The sequence below is a fragment of the Schistocerca piceifrons genome, chromosome 8, assembly GCF_021461385.2.
Source record: "Schistocerca piceifrons isolate TAMUIC-IGC-003096 chromosome 8, iqSchPice1.1, whole genome shotgun sequence".
Lineage (NCBI taxonomy): Eukaryota > Metazoa > Arthropoda > Insecta > Orthoptera > Acrididae > Schistocerca > Schistocerca piceifrons.
In genome coordinates this window covers 201,752,947-201,768,505 of record NC_060145.1, presented here as the reverse complement: position 1 = coordinate 201,768,505, position 15,559 = coordinate 201,752,947, and the positions used below count along the sequence as shown (strand labels likewise).

The 15,559-nt window shown below is 43.4% G+C and overlaps 1 protein-coding gene across 1 annotated transcript in view; it reads right to left on the bottom strand.

The window, feature by feature from the left end:
* Nucleotides 1–2,589: 2,589 nt before the first annotated feature.
* Nucleotides 2,590–15,559, bottom strand: part of LOC124712179 — a 35,669-nt gene continuing 22,699 nt past the window's right edge. The window contains exons 2-3 of the mRNA XM_047242474.1: nt 10,809–11,366; nt 2,590–2,889 (exon numbers count right to left, since the gene is read on the bottom strand). Coding sequence (XP_047098430.1) covers nt 2,590–2,889; nt 10,809–11,366 — 858 coding nt within the window. The remainder of the gene's footprint in view (nt 2,890–10,808; nt 11,367–15,559) is intronic.

Below are 15,559 nucleotides of genomic sequence, written 5' to 3'. Positions count from 1 at the left end.
TACTAAGGTCAGCAGTAAGATAAACTCCCTCTGTCTCCTCTGCTCTCTCCCAGGCATCAGGCGGGGTCATCCATTCACAGTGGAAGTTATGGAACAAATGAGCTATTGCTCTCGTACGCCGAGGTCACAGGATCTCATCCCCTCTCATCTGGGGCAATAGTAATCCAGTTTCCCAACCCTCGTCTTTTTTTGATTTAGTACTCCAGTTGTGCGAGTTTTACCTTTCGTTTGTGTTCTTTAGTCCATAGTGAAAGGAGCATGTTTGTTTTGGGGATAGTTCTAGTAAACAATAATAACCAATTAATTTCAGGTTTATTATTAACAATAACTTATCGCAGCCCCTCTCCTCCTCCTCCTCCTCGTCAGTCGAGGTCTGTCCATCACGGCTATGCTACTTAGAAAATGGCGGTTAATATTACTGAGATAAGCCACTCCGGCCCTCCAGAATACAGTAATAAAATGACGCCACGACATTTTCTGACCTCCAGTTGCTATCTATTGCAATTTTCCGTAATACCACCACCTCCATTCTAACAATAACAACACATTGCTACGGACGGGAAGACGTGGATATCGTACAGCAAAGCGGAATGAAAACAACAGCCAATGCAATGGCGGCATTCAACTTCGCCCAAACTAAAAACGTTGTAGCATTCTCCGTTCTCGAATCGAAAAATGATGGCTACCTATTTTTGGAATGAAAAGGGCGTAACTTTGATTGATTTCATGGGCCGTAGGTCAACAATCACAGCTGATGTATGCTGTAAAACGCTGACCAAACTGAGACGTGCGATCCAAAATCGACGCCGTGGGAAACTGTCGTCTGACATAATTCTACTTCGCGACAACACCGATGCCAAAACCAAGGAGAAGATTCAAGATTTTCGTTGGGAACTGTTTGATCGCCCTAAGTACACTTACTATCTTGCTCCAAGTGACTACTTCCTCATCTTGCATTTGAAAAAGTGGCTGAGTGGACAACGATTTCAAAACGACAGGGAGCTCAAGACAGGCGTTACCAACTGTTTCAACTACAGGCGCTAGACTTCAGTGTAGAGGGTTTAAAGAAGCTGGTATGTAAATGTGAACGCCGATTATGTGGAAAAGTAAAGTAGATATGTATTAAAATATTACTGTCAATAACAATCTTTTTCCATGACCGTATTTTTTTATGACCAAACAGGCCGTAGTTTGGAATATACTTCGGAAACCATTATTCATGAGAGACAACATTATAATTATACTGCCCCAACTTTTGTTTCCTATAAGGGTACTATGTACGAAGCAGGGAACAGTAGGGTTGGTACTATAAGGGGGTTGTTTGTGTTGTTGCCCCGGATGATAATTACAGGAAATATTTTGTCAGTATTTGTAGGCAGTGGGTCCTTGAGGTACGGCAATACGTGAACACCGAGAAGTAAGTCTAAACAGTTTTATTAACAAAGCAGGATTATAAAACTCAGACACTACGCGCACCCATCATCACTGTATCTGTCGTCCTAACAACGGCTAATTACTGTCGTATCTAAAGGCTCCATGGTGAGCTAAGAAGAGACACTCTAGTTAATATGGCGCGCTGCGAACGGCGGCCAGTGACTTACTCACTGCATCGCACTGCGGCCGGACACACGTGTACTGACCAAGCAAATTGTCAGCATTCCAGATAGGCCGGCTGGCGAGCGCCTGTTACGTAACGTACAGCTGCCTGCAACCCATAGACCCTTACAGTACAGAGGCATATAGGCCATCGAGTTTCCCTCGCTTCATTTGCGAGTATACGCAGAAGTGGAAGACTAGCAGTGGCACGAAGCATCCTAGATCATGCACCATTGGCTGCGTAGTTGATTGCGTAGCACTCATGCAGATTGCGTAGGCGGACCAAAGGCTTACTGTACCCTCGAGTTTTGGGAGTTTCGGCGCTGCAGCTCACCACTAGGATTATGTCAGCCACATAAGGCGACCACCGTTGCTACTATTCTCCAAAATCTGAAGAGAGATGGCGGAATCACCCCGATAAACGCTCCAAGAAGCTTTACCTGTTACAGATAACATTTCCGCAAACATATAAATAAAATTTCGTTAGTCTAGTATCAGGTCCACAGAGAATCCTGCGACACGACCACGAGCGCCACATGAGTAATTTGTGAGCATGCTGCACGCAATTGCATACGTACCTTAATGATAGTTGACATTAGCCCAACAACTCTCTCGTCTCGTGATTGCAATAGCTTCTGCATACGGATTGTCCGTATCGTTTCTAGTCGCATTATCTTGAGCTCTGAGTTGTAATATTTGCCCTCATACTACAAGTGACGTCAAAGACAGACTGAAAATTGAAACACGATCACGAAATAACACACATACTTTGATCTCCTTGCTCTCCAGATTTCGGTATTAACGGATCATTACCATTAAATTTACAAAACAATAAAATTCATGTTACGCTTTCCATCAACCTGAAAATGAAATAATTTCCTTGCAGGGAATTGCGTAACATTACCATTTTCATCAATCCATAAGAAAATCCAGGCAGCACCTAGTGCTAAAAGTGGCCCTGCACCAGTTACACCATTTATCTTTGGTGCTTCTCTATAACTGTTGGTTATACCTGATGATCTCTTGATGCCTCTCAATACAGAGACACAGCTCCCTGTAGGCGCTGTCGTACCCTTTCGTTGCCTGAACTGCACAGCCACGTCCGTCTTTCTGCTCGGTGGTGCATAAGGCCGCATCCAGTCGGAGGCTTCTGAGTCGTAAGGTTAGTAGGTCGAGCTGCGCTCCCAAGAACTCCATGATGCCCATGAAGAGGCAGTCGAAGCCTAGTGTGACGTTAGCGATGGTGAAACTTGACATGCACTGCAGTACGTATGATAACTCGTACACTGGCACCTAAAAAAGAAACATTGACAAGAAGTTCAGGGATCCACCTTTCTTGTCTTACTTAACCAACTGCAAAGAGTACATCATATTTGTTAACGAACACTAAGCAGGAAAAGCAGATCACCTGTTTTTCGGTAATATTAGACATTGATAATGGGGTCTTTTTTTATCGAAATTACAGTCATCGATCTGTTACAGATCATACCCCCGAGGGCTCTCATCCTCATCGTACAAGTCCCAATATTAGTTCCCAGGATCACGTTATAAGTTCTGCTTCGCTTTCTACTTTTCCTCTTGTCTTTATCTTGTATTATAATTATCATCTAATAAGCCTGATCATTACTATTATTTAGATTGATACCAACTCTCATTCGTCGCCGTTAATGGCTGCGAAAACATATTTATCTCTGTGACGTAAAGTTGAAGGTATCTGGACCGATAACATTTTCCGTTGATTCTACAGTAATGTATCGTAATGGTGATGGTAATTATTTGAAATTAACACATAGCTAAGATTCTTTGACAGCATCGACGACGTAATAAAACAGTGTCATCATTGGCCTCAAAACCCTTTTCTAAACCAAGGCTTTCCAGATTCTATGATGTGACACTAAAATCGTGTTTCTTTAATTTTGGTCGGTGTACGAGTGTACATAATTTGTTAGAGATCGTTTTATCGTATAATTATGCAGATTTTTTTGTTTACTCCACCACAGGATCTCTAATGAAAAGTAAACTATACGGAATATCTGAAACACATCTTCTATGTCGGAAGTACCATGAGCATGTAGCAACATCTTGGAAACCATTATTTTTTCTGCACATCAAGATATGACAGCTCTTCTTTATCAAATACAGACATCTTGAATCCCCATTTCGTATTCAGATTTTTTCCCATATTTTATAAATCTTTCTACACTTTCCATATTACTCCGTAATCTATGTATAAATGTACGACAATATTTGTGCTCTTACTGCTTACTCTACCATGTTTCTTTAGCATCCAGTAAGTGATTTGGGTTCCCCACCAAACCTGAGAGAATCTACAAGGCGTCTGCAAGGTCAACTGTTACTCTTTGTCTTCTAAATGCAACCCCAGATAAAAAAATTTTGTCTACACACAGTTCTAACTGCCAATGCCAAACATTGTATACTCTAAAACATTACTGTACAACAGTGGAGGTGGAGTGCTGCTTTAAATACAGCTTGATGTTTACTGATTCTTACAAAAGATCTATCTCCTAAGAACGTAAAAGAGAATAAGAGGGTCTAAAAAATGAGAAAATGAGACTGACAGGAAGAAATGGCTAAGAAGTAATGGCTAGAGGACAAATGTAACGATTTAGAAGCATATTTCACAATGGAAAGATGGATACCACGTACAGTAAAATTAAAAGAGGCCTTTGGAGAAAAGTCAAGAAGCTGTATCAGTATTAAGAGCTCAGATGGAAACCCAGTTCTAAGCAAAGAAGGGAAAGCTAAAAGATGGAAGGAGTAAATACAAAGTAGATGAACTTGAAGGCAGTATTACATACACGGAAGAGGACGTAAAGGAAGATGAAATGGGAGGTACAATACTGCGGGCCGGCCGGAGTGGCCGAGCGGGTCTAGGTGCTACAGTCTGGAACCGCGCGACCGCTACGGTCGCATGTTCAAATCCTGCCTCGGGCATGGATGTGTGTGATGTCCTCAGGTTAGTTATGTTTAAGTAGTTCTAAGTTCTAGGGGATTAATGACCTCAGAAGTCCCATAGTGCTCAGAACCATTTGATTTGAACAATACTGCGAGAAGAATTTGACGCAGCACTGAAAGACCTAGCTCGAAACAAGGCCCCAGGATAAGTTGACATTCTGTCAGAACACTAAGAGCCATGGGAGAGACAGCCACGACAGAACTCTTCCATCTTGGCAACAAGATGTATGAGACAGGCGAAGAATCCTCAGAGTTTAGGAAGAATGTAATAATTCTAACTCCAAAGAAAGAGTTGCAAACAGGTGCAAAAATTACCGAATTATCAGTTTAATAATTCATGGCTGAAAATACTAACACGAATTAGTTACAGAAGAAAGGAAAAACTGGTAGAACCCGACTTCGGGAAGATCAGTTTGGATTTCGCAGAAATGTTAGAACACACAAGGCAGTACTGATCCTAAGACTTACTTTAGAAGACAGGTTAAGGAAAACCTACATTTATAACACTTGTAGACTTAGGGGAAGACTTCGACAATGTTGACTATAATACTCTCTTTGAAATTCTGAAGATATCAGGGGTAAAACATGGGGGACGAAAGGTATTTACAACTTGTTCAGAATAAGACGGCAGTTACAAGAGTCGAGGGCACGAAACGCAAGCAGTGGTTGAGAAGGGAACGAGAAAGGTTTATAGGCTATCGCCGATGTCATTCAGTCTGTACACTCAGTAAGCAGTAAAGGAAATCAAAGAAGAATTTGGAGTAGGTAATGAAGTTCAGGGAGGAGATATAAAAATTTTGAGATTTGCCAATGACACTTATTCTGTCAGAGACAACCAAGGTCTTGGAAGGGCAGTTGAACGGAATCGATAGTGTCTTGAAGGGGCGGGGTGGGGGGGGGGGGGGATGGGGGGGGGTGTTAGAGGAACATCAACAAAAGTTGACTGCAGTGGAATTCAGCCAGGCAATGCTGGGAGACTGGCAGTGACAAAAGAACGCTTTGTGAAGAAGAGAAATTTGTTAACACTGAAAATAGACTTAAGTCTTAGAAAGTCCTTTCTGAAAGCATTTCTCAGGAGTGTAGCCATGTATGGAAATGAAACATTGACGATAGCCAGCTTTTGAAAGGTGGTGCTACAGAAGAATTCTGAAGATTATATGGGTATATCATGTAAGTAATGAGTAGGCACTGAATAGAGTTGGGGAGACAGAAAATTTGAGGCAAAACTTTACTAAAAGAAGCGATTGGTTGATAGGACACATTCTGAGACATCAAGAATCACCAGTTTAGTATTAGACGGATGTTTGTGGGGGGGGGGGGGTAAAAATTGCAGAGTGAGACCAAGAAATCAGTACAGTAAGCAGTTTCCGAAGGCTGTAGTTTGCAGTAGTTATTCAGAGATAAAGAGGTTCGCACACGATAGAGTTGCATGGAGAGCTGTAGCAAACTAGTATTCATATTGAAGACTGCAACAACAACAACAATCACCACCTAATAACAATGAGATCGATTAATACTTTCTCTTACATTGATAAAACACTTACTGTCCAACTACAGTTGTCAAAGCCCCGTATATATTCTAAAGATGAAAGATGTATGTAACACATGAAAATAATGGTCAGAGTACTGGTCACAAGCTACTTTCAAAGCTTCTATATATGGATCGTTGCAACCCCTGGAGCTGAGACCGCATTGTGTGCAGGGGGCTTGGCATGGAGTGTGAAAGAGTGGTTACAGTTTATGCTGGAGGCGTTAGTGACACAGAGGTATCTGCAACAACATTTATTTCGCAATTCATAGAGTTAGAAAATGTCATGGGGCACTGGACGGCATGCCTCATCAGGAAATCAGGACATAACTGCTGCAGTCAGTGAGCCATAGCCATGTGCTGTGCTGGTGGCAGCGTGGGGACAGGAAAGTGTCACCCACCCAGACATTCTGCAGTGCTGTGCAGCTTGTACCTGTGTTATGAACAGATTTTTTCGTATATCCTCTAACGCAGTAAACATAAAATGAGTTTACTACTTTATTCATCAAAGTTGCTGATGTTTGTAAAGGTTTAAGTCAGTCCTCTGCAGAGTCCAACACACTGGTAATTCGTAACCACACTGCTCTTTCCTTGATAGTTACCTTGCTTCAGAAGCCATAGTTTGATGATACACATCCCCATTTCTCATGTCAATGGCAGAGAGCAAGTAGAATGGATATAACTTATAACTGGTCATAGAGAGAGTCTGTAAGCATAAAGCTTCTTCTGTACTATAAATATCCAAGACGTATGTAACATCTGGAAATGATGTTGTTTTGAGAAAACATGGAAAATGTGTTAAATATGGGAAATAAAAGTAGATACGAAATGTGAAGACAGTGGTCATATGATGATGGACAGAAGAAAAAATGATGGTTTTGAAGGTGTTTCATACACATACATGATACTTTGACACTTACAAAATAATTATGCGATTTCAATATTCTACAGAGTTTAAGCTGCCTTAGAGATACTAGGATGCAGCTAGCATTCTCAAATGGTGTGGGTGATTTCTGTTGAGTCACCACACATCGACAGTTATTTAATACATAGAGACAGATAGCATGTAGATAGGATAATTCTTAATATGATTACACTGTGATCTTAACATCTCGTTCTACAGTACTACTAATAAAATCATATTCAGGATTGGTTATGGCTACTAGGATCGAATTAGATAGGTATACTTCAGTCTTTATCTTGCAACCCCTGGAGCTGAGACCGCATTGTGTGCAGGAGGCTTGGCACGGAGTGTGAAAGAGTGGTTACAGTTTATGTATTTTTCATACTAACGAGTAGTATTTTGGGTTACGTTCTAAATGCGACCAGAATAGCATACATTTAGAGGTTGGGAGGCAGTCTGATAAAGTACCCTGGCTAAAGCAGAAACTTCGATTCTTAACCGCACCATACGAAAAAGAAACGGTAATAAAGTGTCAGATACAAATCCAACCAGGACCTTCAAGCATCCAGTCACGTCATTATAGCGAGATGCTACACAGAGCCCTGTGCCAATCCATATACGGGAGGGGTTTTGCAACACAGAAAGTAAGTTGGATGTGAACAGCGCTTTGCTTTGTGCAGTTGCAGGTGAGCCGCCAGCAGTGGTGGATGTGGGGAGAGAGATGGCAGAGTTTTGAGAGTGGACGATCTGGACGTGTGTTCCGCAGAAAAAGAAAATTTGTAAGACTGGATGTCATGAACTGATACATATATTATGACTTTTGAACACTATTAAGGTAAAGCCATTGATTGTTCTCTATTAAAATCTTTCATTTGCTAACTATGCCTATCAGTAGTTAGTGCCTTCAGTAGTTAGAATCTTTCATTTAGTTTGCAGTATTGGCGCTCCCTATATTGCAGTCGTTCGAGTAACGAAGATTTTAGTGTGGTAAGCGATTTATGAAAGGTACATGTTATTGTTAGTCAGGGCCATTCTTTTGTAGGGGTTATTGAAAGTCAGATTGCGTTGCGCTAAAAAAAATATTGTGTGTCAGTTTAGTGTTGATGAGAATAAGTAAAGAAAGAAATGTCTGAGTACGTTCAGTTTTGTTCAGCTGCTTGAAAATCAAATAACTTAGAGGTTTTCCAGAACTGTCATTTACAAATTTTTCTGAGGGGGTGTTTCACATGTTCCCAAATAACGATGGAAATTTTATGAATGACAATGCGCCATGTAACTGGGCCAAATTGGTCGCGATTGGTTTGAAGAATGTTCTGGACAATTCGTGGGAATAATTTGGCCCCCCAGATCGCCTGACATGAATCCCATCGAACATTTGTGGGGCGTAATCGAGAGGTCAGTTCGTGCAAAAAATTCTGGACCAGCAACATTTTCGCAGTTATTGACGAATATAGAGACAGCATGGCCGAATATTTCCGCAGAAGACTTCCAACGGCTTGTTGATCCATGCCACATCGAGTTGCTGCACTATGCCTGGCTAAAGGAGGTCCTACATGGTGTTTGGAGGTAGCCCAAGACTTTTGTCACCTCAGTGTATCAACATAAGATTATGATTGTTAATGAGTAGCTTGTGACAATGTGAGACGGCGTGGTCTCCTGACCTTCATTGCTTACATATTCCGCCCTCACAATCATATTCTGCACATCAAGACGCTTCGTTCGAACACAAACTCGATAATATAAAGTCAATGTTGTATGAATGCATGTAAACGATTGCAAATAACAAGTAAGCTCACCGTGGTTGAAATACTCGAGGCTGGCATACACACATACATTCCAGACACGACGGTCACAGGAGCTTTTAGTTCGAGGGGGTCAGACCACACACCGGGAGGCGGTCGCTTCACAGGACGAGTCAACCTCGAACGCCCGTGGAGCGGACAGCGTTTGCCTGAGTGAAAGGAAGAATGACCCCGTGTTCAGCTTAAAAGCAAATTCCACTACATTGTGTGGGAGTGCCCAGCCTACGCATTCTTTACAAATATAGCATGCAGTTTCAGAGATTTTCACAGGGAGACAGCAAACGCCAAACGCCGATGCTACAGATTTCTGGATTGGTCGCCTTAAACGAAACGTCATTCTTGCATTTTAGAAGGGCAATGCTGATTGGCAGACGATATTTCTGATGCCTTGAGCTGAAGGAGTAATGGAAGAGACTAAAAGATACACCCCTTCACGTCTGGCATGGAGAGTGGCCATTCCGTTGTCGCTCTTGGAGTGAGAACACGTAACGAGAGCGGGCGCGCTCGTACGTGTACTCAAAGAGCGAGGAGCAAGTCTCTCCTCAGTACTTCACTGGGAGAGTACCTCTGTCAAGAGCGAATCGGAGTGCGACTCTATATTGAGTCCTTGCGATTAAGCGTTGTTCACTGTGTTGGCCGACACACTTATTGTGCAGTGTGAATGGACAGAGTTATAGTTAAATGCCTGCAAGCGAATTTTTGAATGGCATCACGGTGGACTGGTTATCTGACCGGTGTACCACGCCAATAGTTAGACTAGTGGCGAATAGGAGTCCTTGACCTCATCAAGGCGTAGGGAGAGTTTGATTGGCGAAAGTCAATCCAGATAGAACGAGAGTTATCTTATTTGTCAGCAGCGAGCGGCACAGACAGCAGTCATCGCAGCTTACGGTAATGTGCGCTACAGCTCTTGCGAGCCCCATATTTCCTCCACAACAGTACACTTCACTGCATTTCACACGCGACAGCCTCGACTGTACCTAGCAACATTCTAATGGATAATTATTCAAGTTGATCAGGCACGGCTCTCAGCCATTCTGCTAAGTCAATAACAATCTTAAACTTTGTATAGAAATTTCATTAGCGACTCCTATCCTTAAGAGGTAACTTCACATTCCGGAAAGAACCTGGAAATAACTTGTTCAGTTCATCACTAAAAGTGCCATTGTGATTTCTCAGAATTTTTGCAAAATAAATAATAATTTTCGTTAGTTTCATGTTTTTCTTACACTAACTAGCACTACTCCAGTACCCAAGTATCCCACTAGTTGCGTAAGAAATTTTGTGAATTTTTGTGTCATTTCCTTACAGCGGACGACTCCAGAAGATATTTATTGTTGAAAGTTTTTCAGGCATTTCTCATTAGAACGTTAGGAGCGTCTGACTTCTGTAGGAGTGTGGGAGTGGAAATTGCAGCTAGCAGGAGCCACAGGGTAAAGGGTACATCTCAGATTAATCCGTTGCACAGAATGGCAGAATAGCACCCACACGCTCCCAACAACATTTTAAATTTTTCATGTCGGTCAATAATTATATGAAACACTAAAAACCAAATTTTTGTTGTCGTTTGAAACCGTTAGAAGCCGACGGCCTTGCCGCAGTGGTAACAACCGTTCCCGTCAGATGATCATAGTTAAGCGCTGTCGGGCTGGGCTAGCATTTGGGCGGGTGAGCATCCGGCCTGCCGAGCGCTGTTGGCAAGAGAGCTGTACTCAGCCCTTGTGATTCAAACTGAGGAGCTACTTGATTGAGGAATAGCTGCTCTGGTCTCGCAAACTGACAAAACGGCCGGGAGAGCCGTATGCTGACCACATGCCCCTCCCTTTTCGGATCCAGTGACGCTTGGGGCCTGAGGATGACATGGCGGCCGGTCAGTACCGTTGGGCCTCCGTGGCCTGTCCGGGTGGAGTTTAGTTTGAAGCCGTTAGGTGGGCAACTTGCAAAAGGAATCGGGTCATCGTTTTAGCCATTTATTGCTGTAGATGCTCTGTAACAAACCAACCTGCGTGTAATTGGTGCTGGGTAGCTGCCCAAACGGCAGTTTCCTCTCGCCTGGGTAGGCGATAAGCGGCATGGGGCACCAGACGGCGCCCTGGACGCAGATGAGAGCGACCACGAACAGAGCGAAGGCGCGCACGCGGCGGCTTACGTCACGTGCACAGGCTTCAATGGCTCCTCCTGCCACTTCCTCCTGGGACATCACCAGTCGCTCCGTTCGTCGCACCAGGGCGTAGTAGTGTCGGTGGTCGCGCAAGAAGAAGGCCAGCTTGACCACACCGCAGGCCGTGGTCAGCGTGTTGGGCAGCACCAGTGTGATCTCTTCCATGCTGCCCTGTCCGAAGGCGATGCCCACGGCGGCTTCGGCGATGTTGGCGAGGCTCGCCAGGAACACGGCTGCGGTGTAGACGTAATACAGGGCGGACTCTGTCAGTGGCCACGCACCACTGAAGAACAGTATACGAATGTTCACTTTCAATAGAGAGCGCGCAGTCTCGCTCCAAGTAAATGTTGCCGTCTCATCACTGATTAGTAGCTCTCTCTGCTGCAGGCCGCTTTTCACCTGAGAAGTAAACGGAATGTCTGTGAATACACTGCTCTAGGAAATTTAAGCAGGAGCTAGATTAAGTAACGTTGAAACGTCGCCTATGAAAAATTAATGAATTACTGTGCTGATAAACCTCTTACATTATTTGATTTTCAAACAGCTGAGCAGAACTGAACGTACTCAGACATTTCGCTCTTCACCTATTCTGATCACCACTAAACTGACACACAATATTTTTAGCGCAAAGCAATCTGACTTTCAATAATCCCTACAAAAGAATGGCCCCTGACTAACATTAACCTATACCTTTCACAAATCGCTTACCTCACAAAAATCTTCGTTACTCGAACTACTGCAATACAGCGAGCGCCACTACTGCCAGCTAACTAAAAGATTCTAACTACTGAAGGCACTATCTACTGATAGGCATAGTTAGCAAATGAAAGATTTTGATAGAGAACAAACAATGTATTTACCTTAATAGTGTTCAAAAGTCATAATATATATAGCAGTTCATGACATCCAGTCTTACAAAATTACTGTCTCTGATGGACACACGTCCAGATCATCCGCTCTCAAAACTCCGCCATTTCTCTCCCCACATCCACCACTACTGGCGGCTCACCTCCAACTGCGCAACGCTATGCGCTGTTAACAGCCAACTGCCCAACACTACAATAGCAAATTCCAACAATGCAAACCAGCTACAGACTGCACACAGCACAGCCAGTGATTTTCATACAGAGCGCTACGTGGCGTTACCAATATAAAAACCTAAGCAGCCTACTTACAACGTAACATATTAACTACTCGGCGTAAACAAACCAAAATGCGGGAGTAAATTGCCACAGGTCTCCCAGTCCTACATAGAAAATTTGGCGTCAGGTGGCGTGAGGTCAGCGTCACTATAATACCCAACACGAAGCAGATGACCGAACGGAAAAAGACTGTGTATCAATCAGCGAGCAGTTACGGCGCATTGTGGTAGTGTTCATTACAACATGGTCCAGAGACAGGAGGCAACACTGGAATGACTTCGACCTGGGGAAGAGTCATCGGGAAACTGGAAGAAAGACGAAATGTAACGAGAGTCGCCCAGGAGTGTGGTGTGGTGTGGCTCACGGTACTGTTTCATGTGCAGCGGGAGCATTCTAAACCATAGCCGCTGCTGCCCAAATGAGAAGTTGTGGTCGACTGCGGTCAGCTACAGCAACAGACGTGGGCTACGTGTTGTAAAACAGGCAAAAAGGGAGACGCGTCAAACAGCGGGTGCAATTGTAACAGCATTTAATACTTCTGCTAGTTATGCCATCTCACGCTCCACAGTGACACGGCGACTACATCGGAGTTATCTGTTTGCCTGACACCAACTTATCGGTGGCACCATTTGCGATGTTTTCAAGAGCACAGGGACTGGACTAATGAGGCATGGAGTCACGTGCTCTTCTCATATGACAGCAAATTCAGTCTGAGTGCTGATTCTGGATATACTCTCATAATGTCAGAGGTGTCTGCATGTAGTGCACTCACAATAACATGATCGTCTTATGGTGTGGGGAGGCACTATTTTGCAAAGGCGTATTGACCTCCAAATCCTTGAATATGGCACAGTCATCGGTGAACGTTATTATGCACTGTACTCCTTCCTCAAGTGCGTCTTTTCACGCTCGCATTCGTGCACGACTGATATGCCCATTCCCTCGACTTAAATTCCGTCAAGCACGTATAGGGTACGTTGTGGAAACATACTGAAGCAAGTTTACTTGCACCAGAGATCATCCAGCAGTTGTGAACGGCGCTGGTTGAGGAAAGGAAATCTCCACCACAACTATCTATCGGTCTTGTGGGCACCACGGGAGCACGCGGAGGAACATGAACTGCCGTCCATGGTGACCATACACCGTATCAAAAACAATGTCCCGACATTATACAGTCCAGGGGACAATCATGAATCTTGGTGACTTCAGTATCATTATTGTCTTCAAATAAAAGCGTCATTTCTGCTCGTCTCACTGGGTATTCTTTCAGTGGATGTTCCAATACTCATCGAGCTATTTACTTGGCAGTGATACGTCATGGGAAAATTACTTACGTCCCTAAGTTTTGCACAACATTGTACTTTAGCAGCTACAGAATCCATAGCTGTATCACTACATAAATGAGTATTTTGATCATTCCACTGGTAGACAACTGTTAGAATTTATAACTGAGTGAATTCCTGTTAGATTCACAGCGAGTATTGTGCGGAGTCGGTCTCTCACACGGCTCCTCCCAGATTACCAGAGACGGTAAAGATTACTGCAGTTTATGAGAAAAGTCGAAGAACGGCTAGGTGCATTGGTTGACGGGTAACATCAGTTTGTGTTTTTCTATTCCATAATTCTGCACCATATGTATAGCACGGGTATAATGAGCTTTCTAGATAAAAAGGGAAACTCCAAACAAAAACCTGACACGAATTCAGGCAACATCTTTCACGAGGACGTAGCTGCGATTTTCGCACATTGGCAGTCCATCCAGATCGTAAACAAATGGAAAATAATCTGCATAAATTGTTGAATAGATCTATTTCTGTTCGATTATGCTGTTGATGAAAATCACTGGAAACAGAGAAGACCATAAAATACAGCTGTGTAAACGTCCGGAGCGACCTTTAGTGGTATGACCATATGACACAAATTTCAGATTCCAGACTGAGGTTCAGTCGAAGAGTTTTAAGGAAATTTAAATCATCCACGAACGAATTGCCTTATAAAAGCCACTTGTCCGACCGATTCTTGAGTATTGTTCATCGATATCATCGTATATGCAGGGTGATTATAATTAAACTTTCAAACCACTGCAGAAATAACACCACTGGTCAGAATGACGTCAGATTGCAACGGAATATTATCGGAGAAGGGGAAAAACGTATGGCAGAAGAAAAATAAACAGTTACAAAATTTAGCAATAGATGGCGTTGTAAGCATCATAATTTAATAGTGGTCGACCGCAAATGATAAATGAATCATACAACAATGCCTAAGGTGAACGTTTGACGTTAATCAAACTGTACTACTCAGTGTATAGATGTGATACTGTTAGTTGCGTAAGCCCATCCACCACGGCAAGGTCATGTCACATCGGATGGGAAAAATCGGTTTTTAATTGTCCTGAGACCAAAAACCGCATAAAAAGCATCAATCAAAATCCAATCGGATTATTAATTTCCCTGTGACTGGCTCAAAACATGTTCAATATGCTATCCACCGTTTTCTGCAACAAGCTGAAATCGAGAAACAGCATGATCCACAACTGATCGAAGTGTTTCCGGAGTAACGTTCAGGATGTAATGCGCAATGTGTGCCTTCAATGCACCGAAGTTTGCAATCGGAACACTGAATACGACATCTGTCAGGTAGCCCCACAGCCAAAAGTCACACGGATTAAGATCAGGTGATCGGGACGGCCAGGCTGTAGGGAAATGGCGGCTGATAATCCTAGCATTTCCGAAATCGCGCTTCAGCAGCTGCTTGACTGGATTTGCAATGTGCGGAGGTGCGCCATCTTGCACCATCCACACATTCACGCTGTTGGAGAGCTGGAATGATGTGGTTGCGCAAAAGTCACTCATAGCGTTTACCAGTGACAGTACAGGTAACAGGACCGGCCTTGGAAAAAACATGGCCCTATTATAAATGATGCCGTAAACTCGCACCACACAGTGACCTTTTAAGTATGTAGTGGTAGTAGTTGATTTGATTGTGGATTTTCCAAGCCCATATTCGACAGTTCTGTGTATTGACACATCCTGTCATATGGCAGTGGGCTTCGTCGTCTGTCCACAAAATCTTCCACCGCCAATGATTGTCCACTTCCCTGAGAGCAAGAAATTCTAAAGCAATGTTCCCTCTTGCTGTCTGGTCAACAGGAAGCAACTCGTGCACATGGGTAATTTTGAATGGATACCAAAGAAGGATGTTTCGTAGGATTTTACGCAATGTGCTCACGGCTATGTCCAATGTTCGGGCAATTCTCCGTGCACTAAACGTTTACACACCACCATTCGTCTCCTCTTGCATTGCTGTGGCCACTGCTTCCACTGATGTCGAATCAATTCGTTTTCTTCCTCTACCAGGTTGCACACCAGTCATCGGATCAACACCTTTCTTCAAACTCTTCAGTGTCCAGAACTTCTGCAGGGTGACGTGTGCACAGACATCATTCTC